Source organism: Equus caballus, chromosome 15 (assembly GCF_041296265.1).
Source record: "Equus caballus isolate H_3958 breed thoroughbred chromosome 15, TB-T2T, whole genome shotgun sequence".
NCBI lineage: Eukaryota > Metazoa > Chordata > Mammalia > Perissodactyla > Equidae > Equus > Equus caballus.
The window spans coordinates 44091717-44116992 of NC_091698.1; the positions used below are offsets into that span (position 1 = coordinate 44091717).

Here is a 25276-nt window from a genome sequence, read left to right on the forward strand (position 1 = left end):
GGGGACTGGAAGGCTGCCCGGAGCCCGGAGCCGAGTCGCGGCCTCCAGCCGCCGCAGGGGCCGCTGCCCGGGCCGGTTCGCGGCCCGGTGGCCTCTTGCGTGTCCAGGTTCCTGACCGCAGCTGCCGGGCCTCCAACCCGCGGGAAAAGAAAGCTTCATTGAGCACGCCGGGAGGGTCGGGGCGGGGGGCGCGGGGGGAGGTGGAGCGCGGCGGCCAGCTCCACCGGGGAGGGGAGGACCAAGAGGAGAAGAGGAGGGAACTGGCCAGGGAGCAATCAAGGGAGAAGGCGGAATGTGGGAGGGCTCAAGGGGACGTGGGAGGGACGAAAAGAGAGGGAGGAGGGGGGGGGGGGTCCAGCCTCCCCTGGCCGAGCACTTTTTTTTGGAAGTCCTAGGACTGATCTCCAGGACCGGCATTCTTCTCCCAGCCCCTAGGGCCCCGCTCAGCCAAAGGTAGGGGGAGTCGCGCTGCCGGCAGGAGGAAGGGGAGTTGCGGATGGAGAGGATGGTGGAGGGACCAGGGAAAAAGAGTGATGTAGGATGGAGTCGAGGGAAAGCCAACCAGCTGAGGGTTTTATTATTGTCAAGAGAGAGGTACAAGAAGAGTGGAGAGAGGAAGCAATATTTGGGGAGTGGGGGTGCTGTAGAGTGTTCCAAATAGCGCAGCCAGGAGGACCATCAGGCTTGGGGCTCCTCTGTGAGGCCCTACCTCTGGGCCCCTGAGTCACAATGTCTCCAGAACAAAGCTGTCCTGTTGGGTTGTTTGTCTGAGTTGGGGGAAGCATGTTGGGAGTAGGGGGGACAGCCTCGCTGTAAAGAGGCTGTTCTCAGCCCCAGACAGAGGGAAGGCCTTGGCTGAGGAGCCGATTGGAGCCCTGGCCTCCGGTTGCCCGGTGACAGCGATGGCAGTGTTGGCGGGAGGCTTGGACAACTCCCCACTCCCCCCCAGCTTGAGGCCTGGCCCTCCTGGGCCCCTTGACCCTCCAGGGCATGTGAGAGCCTGTGTGCTGGGTAGAGTGTGCAGTGGGTTCCAAATGCATTCTGATCCCTGCCCTCTCTGCCTTGGAATCTGCCCAGATAGGACTCTGGGCTTGGCTCCCATTCAGGGGATGGGAGATCCAAGGGTCTCCTAAGACTCCCTTGCCTGCCTTTCTCCACAATCAGTAGCTATCTATCCCTGTCTGACTAGCTTAATGGGGTCATCTGGGTCCCTCCCACCTCTGCTCCTTAGCTCCTGTCCGCCCCTGTCCTCCTCACCTGTTGCCTGTCTCTCTCCGTTTCTCCCCAGTTCTGTTTGCCTGGCTCTCTCCCAATCACCTTCTATCCATCTTCAACATTGTCTCTCTCTCCACTGTCTCTTTCTCTTTGGTCCTCTTTCAGTCCCACAGTTTCCCTTCCTCTTACATCCTCTCTGTCTGGGTCTTCCTCTCTGTGTGTCTCTTGCTCAGTATCTCTTTATCTTGACCCTTCTCTGACTCTTGCTCTCTAATCACTGTCTTTTGATCTCTGGGTCTCTTAAATCAGTGAGTGGGGGTAATGGAGGTGATGACGGCAGAACCAGGGAAAGACACTAGGAAGTATAACAACTAATAGTGAGAGTTTCACTCTTTACAAAACAGAGGGAGAGCCTCTCTCTCTATCTCTGTCTCTGTCTGTCTGTCTCTCTCTCCATCCACCCCAGCTGGGTCTCAGTCTGCGCCTCTTTGTGTTTCTGATGTATTTAATGTTAACGTATTTAATGTGTCACTGTCTCTCTCAGTCCCTGGGTCCCTCTCTTTCTCTCGCACTATGTCTCTATCTCTGGGCTTACTTAGTGTCTCTTTTCCTCTCATGACCTCTCTCTCTCAGACCCGGGCCTGGCTCAGTCTCAGTTTCTCTCTCCCTCTCTCTCTCTGGAGCACCCAGACCTTCCCTGCCATGCAACCTGTCAGTGTCTGGCAGTGGAGCCTGTGGGGGCTGTTGCTGTGCCTGCTGTGCAGCTCGTGCCTGGGATCTCCGTCCCCATCCACGGCCCCTGAGAAGAGGGCTGAAAGCCAGGGGCTGAGGTTCCGGCTGGCCGGCTTCCCCAGGAAGCCCTTCGAGGGCCGTGTGGAGATAGAGCGAGCTGGGGAATGGGGCACCATCTGCGATGACGACTTCACGCTGCAGGCTGCCCACGTCCTCTGCCGGGAGCTGGGCTTCACAGAGGCCACAGGTTGGACCCACAGTGCCAAATATGGTCCTGGAACAGGTGAGCAATGCTCCAGGCACAGCCTAGGTATTGCCTAGATTCCTAAGTATAGGAAGAGGGAACACCAGGATGGCACAGCCATAGATACACAAGACACCAAGAACAGCCAGTGTCAAGTAAACCCATGAGTGACAAACCAACCAACATAGTCACCTCTCAGAGCTGTGCACCCTTAGGCTGGTCAGTGCCTTCTGTGAGCCTCAGATGCCTCATGTGCAAAATGACTAAATGATCTCTAAGGTCCTTTCTGCTGTAAAAGTATGATTCTACAAAGCCACGTGCAAGGACAGCCCTGATGCAGGGGAGCCCTTTATGGTTAAACTATAGCTGGTTGATTTCATGGGAAGCTGAGAGCAGGTAAATGATGTCTGGATGTCCCAAAGCCAGAAGGGATCACATACTGCAGCTGACAAAATCAGATTATTGGCCAGAGCTGAAACCAACAAGCTGGAACTGACTAAGGGCAAGTATAAACTCTAGGACAGGTATGGATGTGAGTAGTAGGGGTTTAGGAGCAACTCTAACTGAGACCTGGGGGTGCTTGCACCATCTGAGCCCACAAAGGGATTGATGGACAGAAGATGGTGCAGTCTGTAATTGATTCCCCAATTCCCACTGGCTAGACCAATTCTGGAATAAAGTGGCGCTTGTAGATGCCGTATTTTAAGAGAGAGAGTAGAAAACGGAAATACTTTCAGAGAAAAGCTGCCCGGAGGTGAAAGATTAGAAGCCAAGTTTCAAGGAGGACTAGCTGAAGAAACAAGGATGTTTGGCATGAAAAAAACAGCTTTGGATAGCAATTACATGATGGTTGTCTTCAAATATGAGGACAGTCCTTTGGCTGAGGGATTTTTCTGGATGGCATCAAAGGACTGAATTAGACCTGGTGGGAGAAAATCATAAAGAGTCACAAGGACTTTGTGATGGTTCCAATGGCCTAGGGAGGCAAAAGGTAGGTCTCCCAGCAGCAGCTGGGTAGGTCCTGTCAGGATATGCATGAGGGGTCCCTGCACATTGTCTGGGACAGACAACCTTTGAGGGTCCACCCAATTCTGAGAGGAAGTCAGTGCTATTCATTTCAGTATGGTCTAGGCAAGAGAAGGACAAGGGGTAACGTGGCAGCACAGACAGGGCGGGCACATGGGAGAATGTGAGGCTGAGGTGAAAGGATCTTAGATTTCCAAGTCTCACAAATGGCTCACACTCCTAAGCCCCCATGCACTAGCTGTGTGGTCTTAGGCAAGCTACTTCTCTGAACCCCAATTTCTTTATATAAAATGCTGATAATACCTCCTCGCAGCTCTAAGAATGATCATGTATGGACATACTATGGCAGAGTGCCTAACACACAGTAGGTACTTGATTAATTGTAGCTATCATTGAATGGGGAAGCACTGATCAGAACTTCACTGTTGACTCTCCTTTTATTTTTTTAATGCTTTTTGGTGAGGAAGATTGGCCCTGAGCTAACATCTGTTGCCAATCTTCCTCTTTTTTTTCTCTCTCCCCAAAGCCCCAGTACCTAGTTGTATATCCTAGTTGTAAGTCCTTTTAGTTCTTCTATGTGGGACACCACCACAGCATGGCTTGATGAGTGGTGTGTAGGTCTGCACCGAGGGTCTGAACCAGTGAACCCCAGGCCACCAAAGCAGAGCTTATGAGCTTAACCACTAGGCCACTGGGCCAGCCCCCAGTGTTGACTCCTGATTTTTTAGTATCCCCATGATTCATGAGTATCCCCAGATCACCACTAACCCTCCATCAATGCTATGCCCCCTTTCCTATTCCCTTCCAGGGTCCCCTGTCTCTTCCCCACCCATTATCTTACCACAAAAAAATGGGATCATCATGGCCAGGTGCAAAGCCTCGATGCTCACTCTCCCCAACATCCCCATCATTCCTCCCATCCTACCTCCCCAAGCTGCTCTGTCCCCTCATCTCCCCCTCCACAGGCCGCATCTGGCTGGACAACCTGAGCTGCAGTGGGACTGAAAAGAGTGTGACTGAATGTGCCTCACGGGGCTGGGGGAACAGTGACTGTACCCACGATGAGGATGCCGGGGTCATCTGCAAGGACCAGCGCCTCCCCGGCTTCTCGGATTTCAATGTCATCGAGGTCTGCAGTTCACACACACACACACACCCCCCACCCAGGATGGCCAGACAAAGAAGGCTGTAGGGTGGCTATATGTAGTTAGAGGAGATAACTAGAAGGTGGGGGACCTCATATGCTTCATGGGATAATTTGGGTTGATGGGAGGCTGGCGGGGAGGGGCAGGGGGAGACAGGAGGAATGATAGAGCTCCTAGACACTGTAAAGTCCAGGTTTGTTTTAGCAAGTTACTAAACCTGGCATGAGCCTCTCCAACTCATCCCTGGTCCCCAGGGCATCCTGCCCTCAGATGTTTCTGCTGTCCTGGAACATCTCCCTTCTTCCTTAGTCACCTCCTTCCATGCCGCTTCCTCTGTGAAGTTCCCCTTCATGCTCCAGGCAGGGTTAGGTGCTCCTTCCTCAGCACCCTAAAGCGTTTCTCAGAGCACAGCACGGCCTTCCACGCTCCGGGCTGCCGCAGACTCCGCACGCGCCCACACCGCAGTCCGCACCCCGCAGACGGCAGGCAGGCCCCTCAGCCCTGCCTCGCCCCATCTCGCCATCGGGCTGGCAGCAAGCACACTCGATCAGGGGTCCTCCAGGGTGGCAGGGCACATGACAGGTGCTACTGGAATTCCTTCCTCTGCTTGTGGTCCTTCCCCAGGTAGAGCACAACCTGCAAGTGGAGGAGGTGCGACTCCGAGCAGCCGTCGGGCGGGGCAGGCGGCCGCTGCCCGTGACTGAGGGACTGGTGGAAGTCCGGCTTCCCGACGGCTGGTCGCAAGTGTGCGACAAAGGCTGGAGCGCCCACAACAGCCACGTGGTCTGCGGGATGCTAGGCTTCCCTAGCGAAAAGAGGGTCAACACGGCCTTCTACAGGTGAAGGGATGCGGGCGCCGGGCGGGCAGGCGGAGCGGCCTGGGCTGAGGGCTGCTGGGTCAGGAATGCTGTTGAGAGGGTCTGGGCGCTGGGAGCCCGGGGCTCGGGAATGCGGGGAAGGATGGAGGCCCTGCGAAGCCAGAGAGGTGAGAAATCTCGTGGGACCGTGAAGGGCCCCCAAGGCGGGTCTGCAGTGGGACCCGTGAAGCTCCGGCCCTCCCATGTCCGGAGCCGGGGCGGAGCGAGCGGCCGCGGGTCGCGGGCCCGGGCCCTGACGCCATCGGCCGGCACGCAGCAACTCCGCGCCAGGGGCGCGCGCCGGTCTCGCGAGGCCACGCCCAGTACCCGGCGGTCCCGCGGGCGGTGACGGGTAAGGTCAGGCGCCGGCTCGGCCCGGGAACCCGCGGGTCGGAGCCTGGAGAGCGCGAGGCCGCGCCCTGCGGAGGCGGCGCCCGGAGGCTGAGACGGCGACAGGCCCGGGGCGCCCGCGGGGCTGTGTCCCCCCGCCGGAGGACCAATCCCTGAGGGTCGGAGGGCGCCGGGAGAGGCCGGGCCTGCCCTCGGTCCAGGCCGCCTAGGGGGCGCGTCTGTGAGTGCGCTAGCCTGGGCCTCCCAGGCACGTGTTCCAGAATATCCTTAGACCGAGGCGCCAGGCATCTCCCTCTGCCCTGGAGCCCTGGTGCACGCCAGCTTCGAAAGTAACGACTCATTGGTGAACAGCTCTGTGCCCACAGCGTCTCGCTTCCCTGGAGCATCCAATTTGGTCATTTTGAGAAATTTAGAAATCTTTACAGTGTCTAATCTATTTTGCAGGCTAAAAATGCTTACTTCTTTTCAGCTCTTCCTTACATCAGTTTTGCAGCGAGACCTCTTGGCATCTAGGTGACCTCCCACTGGGCATGGGATTTCACAGAGGGTCTGATCAGGGCATTGCTGAACTTTGATTAAAGTGTGCTTAGATTTTGTGTTGCCTTCTGTTCAGGCAGCATCCCACTGCTCATATTGGACTTGTAATCACCTAAAACCAATTCAAGTCTTCCCTTATCCTCAATATTGACGGAGCGGCCTGTTTGAACCCAGATCTGTGTTGAGTTGACCCTATTAAATTAGTTTGATACATCATTTAAAAACCATTAAAAAGCCATGATGATCCATGAGGTTATCCTGCCATTATTTTCCATTTATCATCCCTCACAGACTCCTCTGGTGGATAGACATTATAGCCATGCCTTCTGGCTTCATCAGAGTGACTGTTAAAATTGTTGAAATGTTAAAAACCAAAGTTTAACTCTTCTTACAAAACTTTCTTCCAGATTTACATCATTAGTTGTGAAATTTTTTTTTAACCAATTAGAAACAAACTAAACACTCAATGACATAGCCAACATTTCACCATCTTGTCTGTAACGAAATCATGGAGGATTTTGTTAATCTTTGCTAAAATCCAGATATACTGTGTTCACAGTTATTTCCCAGTCTTCCAATTTAGTAATCTCATCAAAAAAGGAAATCATGGTAGTTTGAGCTAATTTTTACTGAAATCCTTTAGGTTTCTAAGAATCACCATATTTTTTTCCTCAGTGTTCACAAACTTTCCATCTAATAACTTATTCTAGAATATTATCTGTAGATTGAGGAATCCTTTTTCACTTGTTGAAAGTCAATACATTATCCAACCTCCAGTCTTTTCCATACTTGCTCAGATTTTCCTTGCCTTGGCTCTGAGACACATCTGAAAGTTCTCTCAGCCCCAAGGAATATGCTTTTTCAGGTCTAGAGACTCAAACTGTTTTAAAACAGCTATGTGCTGTACTCCTTTACTGTTACCTATCTGGGGGCTTTTTTCTTTCTCTGTGCTTGTTCTTTATCTTCCCTAATCCAAACACCAGGTTCTGAAAGATTAATACTATTTAAATAGCAGGCATTTCAAGTGAAGAGAATAGGTGTAGAGATTATTCAGTCAGTATTTATTCACTGAGTGCTTGCTGTGTGTTAGGGAATGCTGTAGACACTAGAGATTCAACAGTGAACAAAGCGGACAAAAATCATTGATCTCATGGACTAAGGAAGAATCAGAAACTATAAGTAAGTAAAATGACAAAAAGTAAGGATGGCAAAGAGTGTAATAGATAAAAATTAAGCAGGGAAGGGGTTATGATGTGGGAGTGGGATTGCGGTTTCAAATATGCAGTTTCTTTGAGAAGGTGTCATTTGAGAAAAGATTTGAAGGAGATGAGGGCACCAGCTATGCAGAAATCTAGAAGAGCATTTCCAGGAAAAGGAATCATAAATGAAAAAATCCTGGGGGAGTGTGTGTGTGGCGGGGGAGGGGAGAAGGCATTCTTGTCATGCTCCAGGAGACCACTGGGGCTCCAGCTGAATGAACAAGGGAGAAAATGATAGGAGATGTGATGTGGGAGGCGACAGGGAAGAATGGGGAGCAGATCATGCAGGGCCCTCTGGGAGACTTTGGCTTTCGCTCTGTGTGAGATAAGGTTTTGAGCAAAGGTGTGACATCTGATTTCCATTTTTTAAGTATTATTTTGGATGCTTTGTTAAGAATAGACTGTAAGGGATGCAATAGAATGAAGGAGGCAGAACGACTAGTTAGGAGGTTATTGTTTCCTGAAAGCCAAGTAAAGAAAGTGAGAGGTGGTGGTGACCAGTGAAAGTGGTGGGAAATGATTAACTTCTGTATATAACTGCAGGTAGAGCCACAGGATTTGCTGATGGATTCAGTGTGCTGTGTGAGGAGAGGAATTAAGGATCATTCCAAGGTTTTTGGCCTGAGCTAAGTATGGAGTTGGTCTCATTTGATAAGGAAGACAGTGGGTGGAGCATGTTTTGTGGGAGGATGGAGGGGATGGTGTGTATTAGGAACTTGCTTTTGGACCTGTTAAATTTGGGGTTCTTTAAGACATTGAAATGGTGATGTTGTATAGGCAATTGGGTACATGACTCTTGAGTTCAGTTGAATAAAAGTACTTAAAGTCCTGTAACTGAACAGCAGCACCAAGGGAGTGAGTGTAAATGGGAAGAAAAAGAGGCCCAAGGACTGAACCTTGGGGAGCTTAAACATTATGAGGTCAGGAGATAAGGCAAAATGCAAACAATGAGGTGAGGTAGAAAGAAAACCAGGTGAGAGTGGTGGACTGGAAGCCAAGTAAAGTCCTTCCAGGAGAGAGATCAACTGAGTTAGTCCTGCTGATGGGTCTAGAAACAGGAGAACTGAGAAACAAACACTGGAGTTAGCAACATGGAAGTCATTGTTGACCCCCACAGGGGATGAATAGGATATGTTTTGAAAAACAGTTGACTAGAGTAGAAGGTTTATACTGAGAAATAGAAAGATGTGAATGGATAAAGTAATGCCAGAAAATGAAACACTTTTAATGCCAGGTTGGAGACTTTGACCTTTATCTTATGGAAAAATCAAAAATAAAAGTATTTATATGGGACAGTGATAAAATAAGGCCAGAATTTTTTAAAGTTTGACTAATAGTAGTGAATTGGAAGAGGAAGTTCTAGATGCAGTAAGACTAGTTAGGAATTTGTTAGAAAAATGAAGCTGATTAGGAGGGTGACAGCAAAGAGGGAGGGGAATGAACAGATGTAAGATGACTGATACAATATAGAAAATAGGAGATACCTAGAATGCTTCTGAAGCTGTTCGAGAGAAGGATGGTGCCATCAGGCATCTCTGGACTTCAAGTTAATGGGCCGTCCTTGGGAGTTTGAGACCCAGGAATTGTCCCTAGGTATGTACAACCTAAAGTAATTTTCAGAGATCAGGAATATTTGTGTACATATTGGTATCTCTTACTGAGTCGAGGGTGTGAAGGCTGGAGAAGGAGATCCACTAAGCACAGAGGTCATTCTTAGTGGGGAAGGAGATTACAGGAGTCCTGGGAGATTCTGTGATGGGAATATGATATAGATCTTCTTTCACAGGTCAAGAGCATTCTCATAGGTAATTCAATTATACAGGATAGGCAAGATAGTTATAAATAACTCTACCTTCCATAGAGAAAGAAGATACATCCTCTAGCTTTTAGAGGAAGTCAGTGAGATTTAGGGAATGGGGGCCAGCCCTGGTGGCCTAGTGGTTAAGTTTGGCGTGCTCCACTTTGGTAGCCCATATTTCGTTCCCAGAAGTAGACTTATACCACTTGTCTGTCAGTGGCCATGCTATGTTGGTGGCTCACAAACAAAAAGAGGAAGATTGACAGCAGATGTTAGCTCAAGGTGTATCTTCCTCAGCAAAAAAACAAAGATTTAGGGAAGGAGAAAATCAGAATGCGATGTATTTATCATTTTTAAACTTGGTCTAGTCATTCTGCCCTAGAACATGTGAAAGTTGTAGCACTGTAGAAGAGGGAAAGAATGTACAGATAATTGAACCATTTACTGCCCCTTTTCAGGCAAAGAAATTGAGGTTCTAAGAGCTTTAAGTGCTGTTTAAGAAGTCACTCTTCTAGTTCACTTCAGTTTGACAGATATTTATTGAACTCCTACTATTTGCCAAGCATCGTGCAAGGTGCTAAGAACACAGAGGTGATGAGAGAGGTAATTCGGCACTAGATCATAGAAGACCTTACAGGCTATATTAAGGATTTGAGTCTATGATAAAAGTAATGGGAACTACTGAAGTGTTTTAATGCGGTGTGAGAGGACATGATCAGGTTTGTGGCTCCAAAAGATCACTTTGACTGCGTTTCTGAGAATGTTTTGAAGAAGAGCAAGAGTGGGTGGATTGGAGAGAGATTTAGGAAGTAATACTGACAGGACTGGGTTATGGATTGACTTTGGGAGCCAAAGAAGAGAGAAGTATCAAGGTTGACTCATAAGTTTCTGGAGGGGATTTTGCTGAAAAAATTATTAGTTTATTTTTTGGACCTGCATTATATTTTAGATAACTTTAAGATATCCAAGTAGAAATATCAAGAAGGCAATGGAATATACAAGGTTAGGTGTGAATGAGAACATATAAAGAGAGAATATGGAGTAAGAAGAGAAGAATGCCTCAGACAGAGTGCCAGACATTTAAATGACTAGGTAGAGGAGGAGCCTGCAAAGAAGACCAAGCAAGAGCAGCCAGAATTAGGAATCAGACCAGGCTAGTACTGTTAGGAGAGCCAAGGAGGGAGAGAGAACAGCAGTGTCTGATGCTACCAAGAGGTCAGTAAGATGGAGACTAGAAAATGTCTACTGGATTTATCATTGCCGTGTGATGGGTGGGGAAAACCAGAAAAGACTGGGTTAAGGCATGAGTGGGTAAAGGAGATATAGGGATAGTGAGTGTTGACAACTCTTGAAAAAGTTTTCTGGGAAAAGGAGGTGAGATGTGGGGTGGAGGGTGTGTGTGTGCGTGTGTATGAGAGAGAGAGAGAGAGAGAGAGAGAGAGAGATTTGAACATATTTAAAAGGATTCAATCGAGAAGAAGAAGCTGTGTGCAACCTCTCAATTGAGAAGGAAAGAAAGGACCATAAAGGATGGAATTCAGAATCATTTAGGAGGAGTGGCCTGAGAGAAGGGAGAGTTGGAATGAGAAGAGGATGTGCAGATGTAGGTAGGTTTTTATGTTTGATGGTTGAAGGAACAAATGATGGGGAAAACAAGCACATTTGTGAATGAAGAAATGTAAATCAAGACAAGTATCAGGTCCTTAATATAACCTATATCGCACCTTATATGTAATTATAAATGCCATATAATATAGAATATGATGTAAAAACCTAAAATCCTTAAATAACTTAGAGAAGAGATACTTATACATTACTAGGTAATACTACATTTTTCTGAGTACTACTCTGGAGATCAAGATGATCTCTCTGGGTTACTGGTGAAAGAAAGTGCCAAGTATATTTCATTTTACACATGTTTAAGAAAAAGACATTTGAAGAAAAGGTTTCACACTATACTTACATGATGAAAGGTTCTAAATTCTTTGTAATGTCTCAGGAAAGGGACCTGAGTGTTATTGTAGACTCTTTGCTAGGAATGTTGGATGTTTTCGCAAAAAGACCAACTAAGTACATTCTCAGGAAGAAGCCCGGGCAGGAAATACCAAGCCGCTTCAGCTCAGCTTAAAATCCATAGATTAAGATCCAAGTGCATCTCCACACAGTATACTACATCCAAACATGACTCCTCCAGAGAAACAGAAGAGCGGGAACATGTACAAAGAAAGGATAACTAAGATGATAGGTAATTCCATGAACTTATAAGAACAGATAGACAGGGCCTGCATTCATCTATACATAGTTGGGCAGGACAAAGAGGGGACAAAATAAAGTCTTTGAAAGCAAAGGGAGACTGAGAGGAGAAACTAACCTAGGTTCCAGACATTAGACTCGAGGCAACCTCTTGAAGAATAAAATAGGTCAAATATGTAGACCAATTAAAAAGAAATCAGGGTTTAGAACTTAGTTCCCTGGACTTTTGGGAGATGAGCTCAGTTTGTGAATGACTAACACATATGGGATTTAACTTGGGCAGGAAGGGTGCTGTCATCCTGAGCAGCCTGGCCTCATGCGCCTCAGTCAAACCAAGTTAACCTCCTTGGATATCCAGCCTTGGTCCTTGTCCACTGGCCTCAGGCCTGGAAATGCCAGAAGCCAGGGAGCATCCAAGAAAAAAAGACACAGTCAACCTCCTTAGGCATGACCAGGCCAGTTCTCTCTTCTCGCTTGCTCAGTCCAGCAATCCTAACAATCCTAACACCCTTCTACTTACACCCTTCCCCTTAGCCCTCCTCTCGGGTTTAGATCAGCCCTAATATTGACCCAAAAGTCCTTATTCCCCATCTGCCTTAGCCTAATTTCTGTAAGTCCTGGTATAGGGGCTCTATCCTTCCTGAGTCCATGTACTTCACTGCAGCCTACCCACCTGGTCAGTGCTTATGAGGCCACGCAGCTGTAAAGGGTAGAGCCTTGGGAGTATCTGATGTTATAACAACCTGCCATCAGGAACCCTTTTTTCTGTTGGAAAATAAAGCTGGCCCCCGATCCCAGCTGCACCAGCCTTTCCCCCTTGGTTCTAGACTGATCCTGACTCTGCTATTGTCTTATCCTCACAGAAAGTTGAGGAAGCGAGCGGCCAAAGCCTCGGCCCGACGCCCCAAGCCCCTTGGAAGGTAATGGGGCAAGCGCCCCGGGACCTCCTGGTCGCCCCTGTGGCTTCAGGAGGTGGATGGATGGAAGACAGCCTATCCATGTCCATCCCAGAACCCAAGCTGATGAATTAGGCATGTGACTGGAAAAGGGCCATTCCAGGGGGAAGGGGTGGGGAGGCAGGCATGGGGAGGGGCAAGCTTAGGGAGCACTGGACGAAATAATGTAGGAATGGCTGAGGAGAATCCTCCTCATCCTCATACTTCCCCCAAATAGCCTGGACTCCAGCCTCAGCCACCTGCATGCTTCCCCGCCTCCCGCCACCCTTCACCTCCCTTAATTCGCCCACATCCCTCTTCTCTCTCCTCCCTTTTCCTCTCCTCTTATCTCCTCTCCCCTCACCCACCTGGATTGACATAACCAGATTGCTCCTCACTGTCGCTGAATCCAGAGAGCAGCATGAGTTCCTAAAACACAGTTCCGTGGTGTGCGGCAGTCAGTGTATGTGGAAAATCTGGCCACCTTCACCTTATCCCTTCCCACGGTCTGCGTACAGGCTCCTTCCCAGAAACAGGAAAAAATGGCCCTCTACCTTTCCTGGGCCCGGTCCCTAACCGCTACCTCCACTAACTTCTTTCTTCTTTTTTCAGACCAATCACCAAGCTTAAATTCAAACCCAAACCCCAAGTGGGCAGGGGGCCAGTCAAGAGGTAAATAAAGTTCAGGCTGGGTGGAGAGGAGAGGGAGCACCGAGGGACGAGTCGGGGACTCAGGCTGTGGTCAGGCAGCAGCCCAAGAGAGGCCTCCACCAAGAGGTGGGGGAGCGGCCGCAGCTGTTACAAACCGTCTTTCAGATGAGTCACTGAATCGACAAGTAGGGCTCGCCCTTATGTTGGTCTTGGGGAATTATGCCGTCACAGGATTTCTGAAAATCTCAGTGGAAGTTCATCCCCTGACTACCCTTGTTCCACAGGCTGATTTTTCCCCCAGTGGATTCTAGTAGATATTCTAGCACTTTTGTCCTTCAGACCCCATGCTTGCCTCTCCCCGAATAAATTAAGTTTGCCTAAGGGATCAGGGTTCCCATCCTACCTTTCTTTGATTAATTTTTAAAAATAAGTGCTACTAGCTTGGAGGTGAGACTCAGAGTCCCCTCTGGAATCTTTACGGGGGATGGGGTCAGATTGACAGTCCCTGCATTTCTGGCCAAGTTGACACAGTTAGGCTCCCTGTTCCCTAATTTTCCACCTGGCTTCCTTCAGAACCAAGGGGAATGGAAAGCTTCCAATCCCAGTGATTACATCCCACTAGGCTTTCAAAGGCCAAGGCAATTTGCACATGAAAAGTCTCCCTGATAACTTCTTCAGCAGTGGCTGAGGTGCTGAGAATTCATCCCTTTCTATTGTCCCCTCCTCTCTTCAGCTTGTTCCGGGATCACCCAGCAGTCCCCCAGTATCCCTCATTGCCCAGCTCCTCCCTCTGGTGGCTTCAAAGGAGCTCGGAATTTGGGGGGATTCTTGTAGTGCCTTCTAGCTTAGGGTCATCTTTGCCCAACATGGCCATACTCTGGCCTTCCCTGACCCCCACATTAAAGTACACACTGCCATTTTTATTTTGTTAGTTGTGGGAAAATGGGAGGAGGGAGTTGAGAATAGAGATGTCTTTTTCCTGTGATAGCCTCTTTGACTTTCATTTTCAGCCAGACAGGACTTTGGAAGAGTATCTGATCTCTTTGAGCTTCAGAATCCACTTATCCTGAGCTTTCAAAGGTATTCTGCAAAGTCTCCAGGCTTCCTTTGTCTGTTGTGTTTATAAACTTTTCCTCCTCTCAGTGTTTCGTAGCCAATGGCTTCAAGTCGTCGTATTTCTTCCTTCCTCGACATCAAGTGATGGGGCACATTACCGCAATAATTCACTGCCACACCAGCCTCACAGGCCCCCTCCACCAGTTCCAGGCCTTCTCTGGTTCCTTCCTCTCTGGACTCAAACCAAATCTTCTGGGAAGAATTTACTTCTCTCGTCACATGCCTCACTGCAATCTCTCATTCCCTTGGTGTGGATAAACAAGTCCCCTTGTTCTCTCAAGCATCTCTCTGCGGCGTTTCCAAGTTTCAACATCTCTAGTTTAGTCCCATTTTCCCGCTCAGGTAACTATGGAACATTCTTTCTCTTACATTTAACTTGCAGAAGCATGGACTACCTCACCGAAGACTCAGAGCTCGGCTCAGGTCTAGAGACTTCTTTACCACTCTATTGTTCATGTTCACCCTCCTTCTCTGGTTGGTGGTTTCTCTAACTTTTGTCTGTCTTGCATTTATACTTCATTCCTACATATGCTAGCCCCAGTCTTTCCTGTGTCCACCATCTGGTTGTTCTTACCATAACTGCCCTGCATATTCTGGCCTGCAGAGCCTCTGGCCTGGAAGCCTCTCTGGCCTCTGAGAAGCCATTTAGACTCAAGACTTACCCACTCCTTTGCATCCTGACTCATTCAGTTATTTTAGTGAGAGCATAATAGCAAGATCTGCTCACTCTGACTGTTGAGGCTTCCTGTTTGTGTCAGCCACTCCCTCCTGCCCATCTCTTCCAGCGCGGCAGTTCTGGCTTCCCATTCTCTTTGCACAGCAGCCTCAGCCTGTGCCTCCATTAGGACCAGCAGCCTGAAACCACTTGGAACAAAGTTTCTGTCAGGCAGGGCAAGACTAGCCGTCCTTCCCTATAGGGTTCTTCTGCGACAGAAGGTCCCCAAGGACCCTCCAGTCTGGGGAACCGAGGCTCTTTCAGCCTGGAAACTCACCGTTCCCTTTGTCTCTTTGGAAGGAAACGAAGCAGAGAAGAGGGGAAGAAGAAGGGATAAAGTGGTTGTGAAAGGTTGGGGGATGGTGGAGGCATAGAGTGGGAGGAGGGTTGTGGGCAAAGAGGCAGGAGCATTGTTTTACCCTACTGCACCCCACTCCTGTCCCCCCAGGCTGCTGGCCCAGCGGCAGCAACACTCCTTTGGTCTGCATGGGGTGGCGTGCGTGGGCACGGAGGCCCACCTCTCCCTCTGCTCCTTGGAGTTCTATCGTGCCAATGATACCGCCAGGTGCCCTGGGGGGGCCCCTGCGGTGGTGAGCTGTGTGCCAGGCCCTCTCTACGCAGCATCCAGTGGCCAGAAGAAGCAACAACAACCGAAGCCTCAGGGGGAGGTGTGTGAGACAGTGACTATGACCTTCCCCACCCCAGGTGGAGAACCCCCTAGCCTGGCCACCCCCTTGACTAAGCACAGCCCTGACCTACGAGGACATAGAGGAACCTTCCAGGGGGTGGGCCACAGACCTGAGACCACTTCCTCCCTCCACCAGAATCTCATTCATCTCCCAATTCTATTTAGCCCTCTCTGGGCTGATGTTTCCATTCACTGCTGTTGGATATGTCTCCCTCCTCTATAGGCCCGAGTGCGTCTAAAGGGTGGGTCCCACCCTGGAGAGGGCCGGGTGGAAGTCCTGAAGGCTGGCACATGGGGCACAGTCTGTGATCGCAAGTGGGACCTGCTGGCAGCCAGCGTGGTGTGTCGGGAACTGGGCTTCGGAAGTGCTCGAGAGGCTCTGAGTGGTGCCCGCATGGGGCAGGGTGAGGGGGATGGAGGTGGGAGGGAGAGGGAAGGAGGAGGTACACATTCCTGGGAGGTACATTCCTTGGGAAGAAGGAGACCCCTGGGGAGACAATGAAGGTGCAGTTACAACTTTCTAATCTTTGGCTTCTGATCCTAGGCATGGGTGCCATACACTTGAGTGAAGTTCGATGCTCTGGACAGGAACCCTCTCTCTGGAAGTGCCCCCACAAGAACATCACAGCTGAGGACTGTTCCCATAGCCAAGACGCTGGAGTCCGATGCAACCTGCCATACACTGGGGTAGACACCAAGGTCAGTCTGCTTTCCACCTTCGTTCAGGTATCTCTCATCCTATCCAGTCCTGGTCATGATCTGCAGTCTTATGGCCCCACTGCCCCAGGCCCATGCCATCCTGCAACTCCCGCCTGATGCCACCACTTGCTAGCCCTTTATGTACCTCTGAATCACCCTTCAGCCACATGCCTGCTACAGACTTCCACTACCCCTCCCCAAAAGCTTCCCCAGTGCTTCCATTCTGTGTCACTACAGATCCGACTCAGTGGGGGCCGCAGCCGACATGAGGGGCGAGTCGAAGTACAAATAGGGGGACCTGGTCCCCTTCGCTGGGGCCTCATCTGTGGGGATGACTGGGGGACACTGGAGGCCATGGTGGCCTGTAGGCAACTTGGACTGGGCTATGCCAACCATGGCCTGCAGGTGAGTGGGAAGGAGAGGGGAAGCTATGATGTTGCCTCCAAAGCCTGGGATCGGGCAGAGGACTATGGAAATGAGTCACCTGACCCAGAAGGCTGGATGGAGGGGCCTCACAGAAATGCCTACATATGTCCCCAGGAGACCTGGTACTGGGACTCAGGGAATGTAACAGAAGTGGTGATGAGTGGAGTGCGCTGCACAGGGACTGAGCTGTCCCTGGACCAGTGTGCTCATCACAGCACCCACATTGCCTGCAAGAGGACAGGAACCCACTTCACTGCTGGAGTCATCTGCTCTGAGAGTAAGTGATGCGTAGGGTGACGCAAGCCAGGGCCACCCACTTTGAAGGGAAAGAGAGAGCTGTAATCTGGAGGGGTACTCCTTCCCTGTGGGGAACCAGCCTCACACAATCTACAGGGGATAGAAGCACCCCATCTGTCCTTACCCCTCAGCAGTGACTTCTAACCCTCTCCTTCTTTCCTCGGTGCAGCTGCATCTGATCTGCTGCTGCACTCAGCACTGGTGCAAGAGACAGCCTACATCGAAGACCGGCCCCTGCACATGTTGTACTGTGCTGCGGAAGAGAACTGCCTGGCCCGCTCGGCCCGCTCAGCCAATTGGCCTTACGGCCACCGGCGTCTGCTCCGATTCTCCTCCCAGATCCACAACCTGGGACGAGCTGACTTCAGACCCAAGGCTGGGCGCCACTCTTGGGTGTGGCACGAGTGTCATGGGTGAGAGGGTAAAGTAGAAAGGCAAGGCCACTGGGGATGGGGCAAGCCTGCAAGGGCAGGGAAGGAAACAGGTTCCCTTGTCGCTTGTCTCCACAGGCATTACCACAGTATGGACATCTTCACTCACTATGACATCCTGACCCCCAATGGCACCAAGGTGGCTGAGGGCCACAAAGCTAGTTTCTGTCTAGAAGACACCGAGTGTCAGGAAGGTGAGTTGGAGCCTAGAATGGACTACAGTATCTCCATCCTACGCTGGCCTCATACTGACATATGCCAATCCCTTCAGATGTCTCCAAGAGGTATGAGTGTGCCAACTTTGGAGAGCAGGGCATCACTGTGGGTTGCTGGGATCTCTACCGGCATGACATCGACTGTCAGTGGATCGACATTACAGATGTGAAGCCAGGAAACTACATCCTGCAGGTGCCTGGGGTCTGAGATTTCCAGCTGGCAAGTGGGAGGAGTGTTTATTAAAGAGACTTTGGATCTGAGGACTGCAGCAGGTTAAGTTGCCTTTCTCCCACTCACAGGTGGTCATCAACCCCAATTTTGAAGTAGCAGAGAGTGACTTCACCAACAATGCAATGAAATGTAACTGCAAATATGATGGACATCGCATCTGGGTGCACAACTGCCACATTGGTATTTGGTGGGAAGAGCAGCCCAGAAAGACTCAGGGATGGGAGGGAAAGGCCTTCATTCACTTCTCCCTATGTGGTTTCCAAGTCTTCCCACCCACCTCTCAGTCTCCCAGCCACTCCATTTCTACCCACCCTTCCCCACAATCGGTCTGTTTTCCTGCCCAAACCACCCGTTCACCTTACAGGTGATGCCTTGAGTGAAGAAGCCAACAGGAAGTTTGAGCGCTACCCTGGCCAGACCAGCAACCAGATCATCTAAGGTGCTGCCACCCTCCTCTGCAAACCACCACTGGCCCCTCGTGGCAGGGGTGTGAGGCTGCCATTACCTCAGGAGCTTACCAAGGAACCCCTGACATCAGCAGGCCCACATACTCATCCAGCGTGCGCTGTGGATGTAGAACTGTCAAGCAGAAGTTATCGCCCTCCTTCCTAGGCCAGCTGTCTGATCTGTGGCCAAGCATGGGGAATCTTTGCTCCCAGCTCCAGCACCAAGCTGAGCACGCCACCAAGAGCAGCACCTGATTAACTGCCCAGAACAACAGATGGCAGTGGCTCGTTTTCTCAAATAGGGAGCTCAGGATGGTCAGCTCCAGTATCGCCCCTCAGTGCAGGGGGATAGCTTTACCTCTAGCCTTTTTGTGGGTGAAAAGACCAACGCCCCCTCTCCCCTCATTTTTTACTATAACATGTTGCTAGGTATAATTTTATTTTATATAAAAAGTGTTTTTGTGATTCCTCAGAGCCCAGGGATTGGTGCTGGTGGTTGAAGGGACCTGCCCCCGCCACTGCTTCATTTACTTCTCTGTCCAGGTGCTGTCAGAGCCTATCCCAGGACAGCAAGGTGGAAATCAGCGCAGGAGACTCAGACTCTTGCAGATCCATTCATTCTGTGACTTCAGGGGTCACATATAAGGTCAATGTTTCTGGTCCCCGCCGGATCCGCACTGCCAGCTGGGATTGGGTTCGAACAGCTTCATAAATATCTTCAGCATTTTGTACCAGCTGCTCCCCAATGGCCAAGATCACATCACCTGGTCGTAGACCAGCCCTATGTTGAAAGACGAAGACAGACAGAAAGGAAGGAGTAGCCAGCCCAGTTCAAAGGCACATGCACACCTCACCCATCCCCACCTCTCAGTACAGTGTGTCCCTCACCGGTGTGCAGGGGAGTCCAGGATGACTTTATGGATGAGCACGCCATGCTGAACATCAGGAAAGCTTGGTTCTCGAAGCTGTAGCTCAGCAAGAATGCTGAAAGGACACAGATTACCTGGTTAATCAGACCGAGGCACTCTCCTCATCTTGGATTCACCTCAAATCTCTCATCAACACACTGACAGCTGTATGGACAGGGCATGCACTAGGTACCCTAGACAAAGGCAATTCACTTTCTGCTTCTGGCAGTTAGGAAGTGGGACATGTATATAAAAGGTAATCAATTCCAAATGACACACAATGTTAAATCAATAGCAGTAAGGTCATCCTAAAATCTTAAGAGAAGCTTTAAGGAGAGAGTAAAACTTAAGCTGCCCCTAGAAGGATGGGTCTGATATTTAACTATAAAAACAAGAACAACATAAATAAAAACATGGGAGTAGGAAATAAGGTTGGCTGTAACAAAGTATATGCACGTGGGAAGGTAGAATTGGAGACAAATGGAAAATGGCTCCTAAACACAGGTTAATGGAGTAACGGGATGAAATCAATCTGGTGCAGGTGTGCAAATTGGAGGGGGTGAGAAAGTCATGATGACGAGAGAGGACAGCTCTTCTGATAGCTCCACATGTGAGGCACCTCAGATAAGGAGAAAATTGATAGAGTAGAACAAAGCTCTACAGAACTGCCAAGTTGCCCACAACTGAGTACACTGGTGGTCCTACAGGTCACTACTGAAGCTCATACCTGGGAGTCAGGGTCAGCATCATCACCCCAATGTAGCGGCGCTGGGACCCACTGATTCCAAGAGAAGAATCTGTGATAGAGGGACAAATGAGCCCCACCCGGCTATATCCTTCCTTCCCCTCCCTCTCCTAATAAACCCTTCTCCAGCCAGGCCCAATGAATGCCCCTCCCCCTAAGCCAGACTCACTCTTCTTTTCTCCACGATGCAGAAACTCTCGTAGGCGATCAGAAGGGATGGCAAAGGAGATTCCAGCTGTGACCTTCATGGTATTCACCCCAATCACTTCCCCATCCTGCAGGGGACAGAGCCCACTATTCCCTAACCCCGACAAATAGGAGGAGATGGGGATACCTGAAGAGTATCAGGGAGCGATGGGGAGTTGGGGAGATCTGATTGGATTCTGGGAGACTGCTCAGAATCTTGACCAAACATCGTTGAATTAGGGAAAACCCACCCCTTCCACACTGACCTGGAGCAGGGATTCTTGGAAAGAAGGATGTCCCACTCACCAGGTTAACCAGGGGACCTCCAGAGTTTCCAAACTGCATGACAAGGAGAATATATGGAAGAGATTCAGGGACTCTATGCCTGGGGGCATAACCATAACCAGGATGTAGGCAATTTCTCCAAAGTCTCTCCCAGTCCATAAATGAGTAGCCACATTTTTGCACCCCAACCTCTGTATATCAGCTCATCCACCATCTATCACGGTTGGTGCCTACACCACAAATCCTCTCCCTGCTCCCCCAACCCAGTTTGTCATTTCTCTCATATCAGGACGCACATCAATAGCTGCATCGGTCTGGATGTATTCCACATTGGTTTGGGGGAGGCCCAGGTCTCTGGCTGGACGCTGAGCCGAGCTGACAATGCCAGATGTGATTGTGTTCTGCAGTGCAAAGGGACTTCCCATGGCAACAACAAACTCCCCTTGCCGGACATCAGCTGAGCGTCCCAGGGGCAGTGTGGGGAGAGGCTCCTAAGGGAGAATGGGTACAAGAAAGCTGTCATCTGGCGATATGAGCAAATTCACAGCCCCAAACAGACTGGGCCCGGCCAGACGCCCACCTTAGTCTGAATCCTCAGCGTGGCAATGTCTGCTACGGGATCCACAGCTGTGACCACAGCCTCATACGTGTCGCCGCTAGGCAGCCTCACACGGACTCGGCGCCGATCAGCCACCACATGGGCGTTGGTAACGATGAGCCCGTCGGCAGCCACCACGAATCCTGAGCCATTCGAGATAGGGACTTCGCGGCCGGAGAAAGGGTGCCTGGGATGGGGGGAAAGCACGGATGTGGGGGGGCTCAAACCCCTCCTGCTCCCCCCGCCCTCTAGCCTGCGGCTTCCGTGCCTCCTGGTCTACCCCACCGTTACCGGCCCAAGATCTCGATATAAACCACGGCAGGTGCCGTCTTCTCCACCACGTCTGCGATGAAGTTGTACTGGCTCCGGGGAGAGGTGGGCGGCGAGCCGAGGACCGAGGCGAGGACGGCCGGAGGACCCCGACCCCCGCCCCACAACAACAACAGGACTGCCCCCCCGGCGCCCAGCGCCACCGCCAGCCACACGCGAGGACGGGTTCCAGGGGTCCCTGAGTCCTCCCGCGTCCGGGGATCTGGGTTCCCCCCAGTCAGCTGTGCTCGGGAATCCGAAGTCCCCGATGTCAGACATGTCCGTTGTTCAGGGACCCCCCCAGACAACCGGGCCTGGAGACTGGGGGTCCCATGAGTCACTCGGGCCCGAGGGTCAGAAGTTCCTGACGTCAGCAGGGCCCGGAGGTCAGGGGTCAACAGGGGTCCCTTCCCCCAGCGAACCCCCCCCAAAGCCCGCCATCCCCGTAGGCTCCAGCCTGCACCCTGCCCCGCCCTCAGTGCAGCCATCAGCTCCGCCTCAGCTGCTTCCTCGCCCGCCCTACACAGAGGCGGCGCCCTGGACGCGAGCTGGCGGACAGCGGGACGCGGGGCACGCCGGTACCTGAAGTCCTCCAGAAGTGCACGCCAGAACCCAGGATTCCAGGAGCCGGCTCCGCCCCCGCCCCGCGAATGCCGGGAATTGTGGTCCCGGCAGGACGCAAGTTGTGAGGTGGCCCAAGGGCCCGCAAGGCATGCTGGGACCGCTAGCCCTTCCGGGGCGCCCCAGGATTTCGGGTCCGGGCACCCTGGGTTGATGCCCTGCGACTCCGCCTTCCCAAGAGCCCCTGCGGCGGGGCGCGAAGATGGCGCTGGCGGTGGCCCGACACCCCTGAAGCATTAGCGATGGAACCTCCCCCGGCGCCGGGGCCGGAGCGGCTCTTTGACTCGCACCGGTAAGAGTCCTGGCGGGAAGAGGCCGGCTCTCGCGTCCACTCGCCTTCGGCGCCCGGTCACCCCGCCTCTCGCCCCCAGGCTCCCGGGTGACGGCTTCCTGCTCCTCGCGCTGCTGCTCTACGCTCCCGTCGGGTTCTGCCTCCTCGTCCTGCGCCTCTTTCTTGGGATCCACGTCTTCCTGGTCAGCTGCGCACTACCAGAGAGCGTCCTTCGCAGGTGCCGACCCGGGCGCTCCGGGAGGGTCAGGGCTGGGCCCGCCCCGAGGCCGCGCAGTCACCGCTGCCTTTCCCCCCAGGTTCGTGGTGCGGACCATGTGTGCGGTGCTGGGGCTTGTGGCCCGGCAGGAGGACTCGGAACTCCGGGATCACCGCGTCAGGGTCCTCATTTCCAACCACGTGACACCTTTCGACCACAACATAGTCAACCTGCTCACCAGCTGTAGCACTGTGAGTGGGGGGGGTGAAGCCGATAGCGCCACGGGGTGGTTCCTTGGGGACCACAAGATACTGAGCCTTACTCCTAGCCCCGCATCTCTACCTCATCTGTCAGTTTTTCTCACTTCTCAGTATTCTTTTCTCCTTGCTTTGTCTCCTCTCCGTTTCCAGCCTCTGCTCAATAGTCCTCCCAGCTTTGTGTGCTGGTCTCGAGGCTTCATGGAGATGGATGGGCAGGGGGAGTTGGTGGAGTCACTCAAGAGATTCTGCGCTGCCACGAGGCTTCCCCCCACCCCTCTGCTGCTGTTCCCTGAGGAAGAGGCCACCAATGGCCGGGAGGGGCTCCTGCGCTTCAGGTGGGTGAGCACAGGTATCGGTCTCCAACTGGGTGGTTGGTGGTCAGGCTTGGGGGCCCTTGCGTTTTCACAACCTTCTTCAGCCTTACTCCCTCCATTCCTAGTTCATTTCCCTCCGGTCCTCTTTCAGTTCTTTCTCCAGAATCTCTTTATTTTCCATTTATCTACTTGTACAGTTTGACAGTTCCTGTTTTAAGTCAGGTGTGACTGCTGCCTAGGCTGGCTGGAATCTCACCCTACCCTCTTTTCCTTCTTCTAGTTCCTGGCCGTTTTCTATCCAGGATGTGGTACAACCTCTTACCCTGCGAGTCCAGAGACCCCTAGTCTCTGTGGTGAGTGTGTGTTGGACAGGGAATCTCTGGGTCTTGGAGGGGAAGTTTCCCACTTCTGGCCCTGGCTTAGACCTCACTTCATGCCCTCCCCTCAGACGGTGTCAGATGCCTCCTGGGTCTCAGAATTGCTGTGGTCACTTTTCGTCCCTTTCACGGTGTATCAAGTAAGGTATTAACTGTCCTCACTTTATGGTGGCTGGGAAACACTCACCTCAAGGTCAAGGAAGTAGTTGCCTCTGCCCAGTCCATATGCAGATCTTTTAATATCAAGTTCCACCACAGAGGCAATACAAAGTATTTACTGTCTCCCCACCCTCACCACCACTATTCCATGAAAAGTATCAAAGTGAGGAGAGGGTGACAGCTTCTGCCCCAGGTGCCCCCAACATGGTCCTGGATTGTTTTTTGCAGGTGGCTCCGTCCTGTTCATCGCCAGCTGGGGGAGGGGAATGAGGAGTTTGCGCTCCGTGTACAACAGGTGGTAGGGTACACAGGCGGGGTGGAGGTGGGGTCTTTCCTTAGGCGGAGGGGGAGGAAGGCTTGAGACCTTGACACTTCCAACCTTCCAATTCTGCCTAGCTGGTGGCCAAAGAATTGGGCCAGACAGGGACACGACTCACTCCAGCAGACAAAGCAGAGCACATGAAGCGACAAAGACACCCAAGATCACGCCCCCAGACAGGTGTGTGGTCTCTGTACACAAAGTTTTTTGGGTTTTTTCCAGCCTATTGTAATTTTCTCCCTATCCTATACTAGTCAGCTTGTCCTTCCTCCTAGTTTTCCACTCACCATATTTTGGATTTCTTTTTTGCAGCCCAGCCTTCTTTCCCTCCCTCCCCTGGCCCTTCTCCTGATGTGCAGCTGGCAGCTCTGGCTCAGAGAGTCAAGGAGGTTTTACCCCATGTGCCACTGGGTGTCATCCAGAGAGACCTGGGTATGGGAAGGGGTAGCCTCACACAAGAAGACAGGCACAGAAAGGAACAGTGGGTGGTGAGGGGAGAAGGTAAGCAGAGAAACAGACTTCCCTTTCCTCTCTTCCCTTCTCCCCAGCCAGGACTGGCTGTGTAGACTTGACTATCACTAATCTACTCGAGGGAGCTGTAGCTTTCATGCCTGAAGACATCACTGAAGGGACCCAGTCCCTTTCCACAGCCTCTGCCCCCAAGGTGAGACCAAGGAAATGGTCAGGTCCAAGACTTGGGGTGGGATGGGGCAATCTACATACTCCCAAGCCCTGACATCTCTTTTTCAATCCTGAGACCCTAGCACAGTGCCTCTCTTATAAAGTAGGCATTCGATGCGTGTTTAATGATGATGACTTCGCAAGCCCTCTGACATTGTGATCACCTCAGTTCCCCAGCTCTGGCCCGGTGACCCCTCAGCCCACAGCTCTAACATTTGCCAAGTCCTCCTGGGCCCGGCAGGAGAGCCTACAGGAGCGCAAGCAGGCACTATATGAATACGCGAGAAGGTGAGGGGCTTAGAGGACAATGGGTAGGAAGGGGCAGGTTGGAGAAGGGAGCTAAATATGGAGCTAATATGGCAAAGTCCACACAACGTCTTCTCCCTGTGTCCCATAGGCGATTCACAGAGAGACAGGCCCAGGAGGCTGACTGAGCACAGGATGGCACCCAGAGCCGCAGGACGGAGACTGGGGGCAGCCCTTACCCAACTCACAACAGGCCGGATGAGTGGGTGGTAAAATGGGAGGGATGGGGCTCCCCCCAATGTCACATTAAATTCAGGGTTTTCACTCAAGGTCTCTGTTGCTTCTCTGGGTCTCAAAAACCCCTTGAGCAGGTTCCTTTTCCCTTGGTTTGGGGGAATGGGAGTGAGGGCCTCTTGGGGGGTTTGTGAGGGGGTGGTCTGAACGGAACTGTCTGAAATTACCTCCGTGTGTCAAGAGATGAGCGATATTAAGGAAGTGTAACTGAACTGAAG

General features: G+C 51.6%; 3 protein-coding genes across 13 annotated transcripts; 2 read left to right on the plus strand and 1 right to left on the minus strand.

Annotated features, from left to right (window-relative positions):
- Positions 1-215: 215 nt before the first annotated feature.
- On the plus strand, positions 216-18742 carry LOXL3 (lysyl oxidase like 3). 7 transcript variants are annotated; one of them, XM_005599883.4, is made up of 16 exons: positions 333-453; positions 1899-2230; positions 4183-4346; positions 4987-5201; positions 12281-12337; positions 12965-13024; positions 15283-15502; positions 15746-15926; positions 16067-16221; positions 16459-16626; positions 16762-16924; positions 17114-17357; positions 17454-17569; positions 17647-17783; positions 17891-18002; positions 18187-18742. In XM_005599883.4, exons 2-16 carry the CDS (start codon positions 1918-1920, stop codon positions 18258-18260), a joined length of 2379 nt encoding a protein of 792 aa, XP_005599940.1. In that variant the 5' UTR covers positions 333-453; positions 1899-1917; the 3' UTR covers positions 18261-18742. The 7 variants fall into 7 exon arrangements, with proteins under 7 accessions (XP_005599942.2, XP_005599940.1, XP_070091342.1 ...); XM_070235237.1 differs by lacking the exon at positions 333-453 and having other exon boundaries at positions 1657-2230; XM_005599885.4 differs by lacking the exons at positions 12281-12337; positions 12965-13024 and having other exon boundaries at positions 216-453.
- On the minus strand, positions 18689-21865 carry HTRA2 (HtrA serine peptidase 2). Of its 3 annotated transcripts, none has more exons than XM_001500046.6 (8): positions 21282-21865; positions 20973-21177; positions 20689-20883; positions 20414-20446; positions 20091-20196; positions 19904-19973; positions 19157-19252; positions 18689-19049 (listed from the first exon to the last, which is right to left on the minus strand). In XM_001500046.6, the coding sequence occupies exons 1-8, from the start codon at positions 21785-21787 to the stop codon at positions 18884-18886; spliced, it is 1377 nt and encodes a 458-aa protein (XP_001500096.1). In that variant the 5' UTR covers positions 21788-21865; the 3' UTR covers positions 18689-18883. The 3 variants fall into 3 exon arrangements, with proteins under 3 accessions (XP_001500096.1, XP_023474603.1, XP_014586563.1); XM_023618835.2 differs by having other exon boundaries at positions 20091-20163; positions 21282-21787; XM_014731077.3 differs by having other exon boundaries at positions 20091-20222; positions 20374-20446; positions 21282-21787.
- An 80-nt stretch (positions 21866-21945) lies between these two features.
- AUP1 (AUP1 lipid droplet regulating VLDL assembly factor) lies at positions 21946-25093 on the plus strand. 3 transcript variants are annotated; one of them, XM_001916596.5, is made up of 12 exons: positions 21946-22212; positions 22292-22429; positions 22509-22659; positions 22819-23003; positions 23263-23335; positions 23431-23504; positions 23747-23813; positions 23915-24017; positions 24150-24269; positions 24386-24501; positions 24688-24806; positions 24916-25093. In XM_001916596.5, exons 1-12 carry the CDS (start codon positions 22163-22165, stop codon positions 24950-24952), a joined length of 1233 nt encoding a protein of 410 aa, XP_001916631.3. In that variant the 5' UTR covers positions 21946-22162; the 3' UTR covers positions 24953-25093. The 3 variants fall into 3 exon arrangements, 1 of the variants encoding a protein (XP_001916631.3); XR_011425962.1 differs by having other exon boundaries at positions 22078-22212; positions 24623-24806; XR_011425961.1 differs by having other exon boundaries at positions 22078-22212; positions 24626-24806.
- The last annotated feature ends 183 nt before the right edge of the window (positions 25094-25276 follow it).

Bases quoted from the DNA above. Each gene is read 5' to 3' on its own strand.
- LOXL3 (XM_070235237.1), top strand. From the start codon at position 1,789: ATGTCTCTATCTCTGGGCTTACTTAGTGTCTCTTTTCCTCTCATGACC. The intron at 17,784-17,890 runs GTGCCTGGGGTC...TCCCACTCACAG, and splicing joins CAGGAAACTACATCCTGCAG to GTGGTCATCAACCCCAATTT. The intron at 18,003-18,186 runs GTATTTGGTGGG...TTCACCTTACAG, and splicing joins GGTGCACAACTGCCACATTG to GTGATGCCTTGAGTGAAGAA.
- HTRA2 (XM_014731077.3), bottom strand. From the start codon at position 21,787: ATGGCTGCACTGAGGGCGGGGCAGGGTGCAGGCTGGAGCCTACGGGGA. The intron at 20,223-20,373 runs GTCAGTGTGGAA...TGTCGGGGTTAG, and splicing joins TCCAAGAATCCCTGCTCCAG to GGAATAGTGGGCTCTGTCCC. The intron at 19,974-20,090 runs GTGAGTCTGGCT...CCTCTATCACAG, and splicing joins GCATCGTGGAGAAAAGAAGA to ATTCTTCTCTTGGAATCAGT.
- AUP1 (XM_001916596.5), top strand. From the start codon at position 22,163: ATGGAACCTCCCCCGGCGCCGGGGCCGGAGCGGCTCTTTGACTCGCAC. The intron at 23,004-23,262 runs GTGGGTGAGCAC...TCCTTCTTCTAG, and splicing joins GAGGGGCTCCTGCGCTTCAG to TTCCTGGCCGTTTTCTATCC. The intron at 23,814-23,914 runs GTGGTAGGGTAC...AATTCTGCCTAG, and splicing joins TTGCGCTCCGTGTACAACAG to CTGGTGGCCAAAGAATTGGG.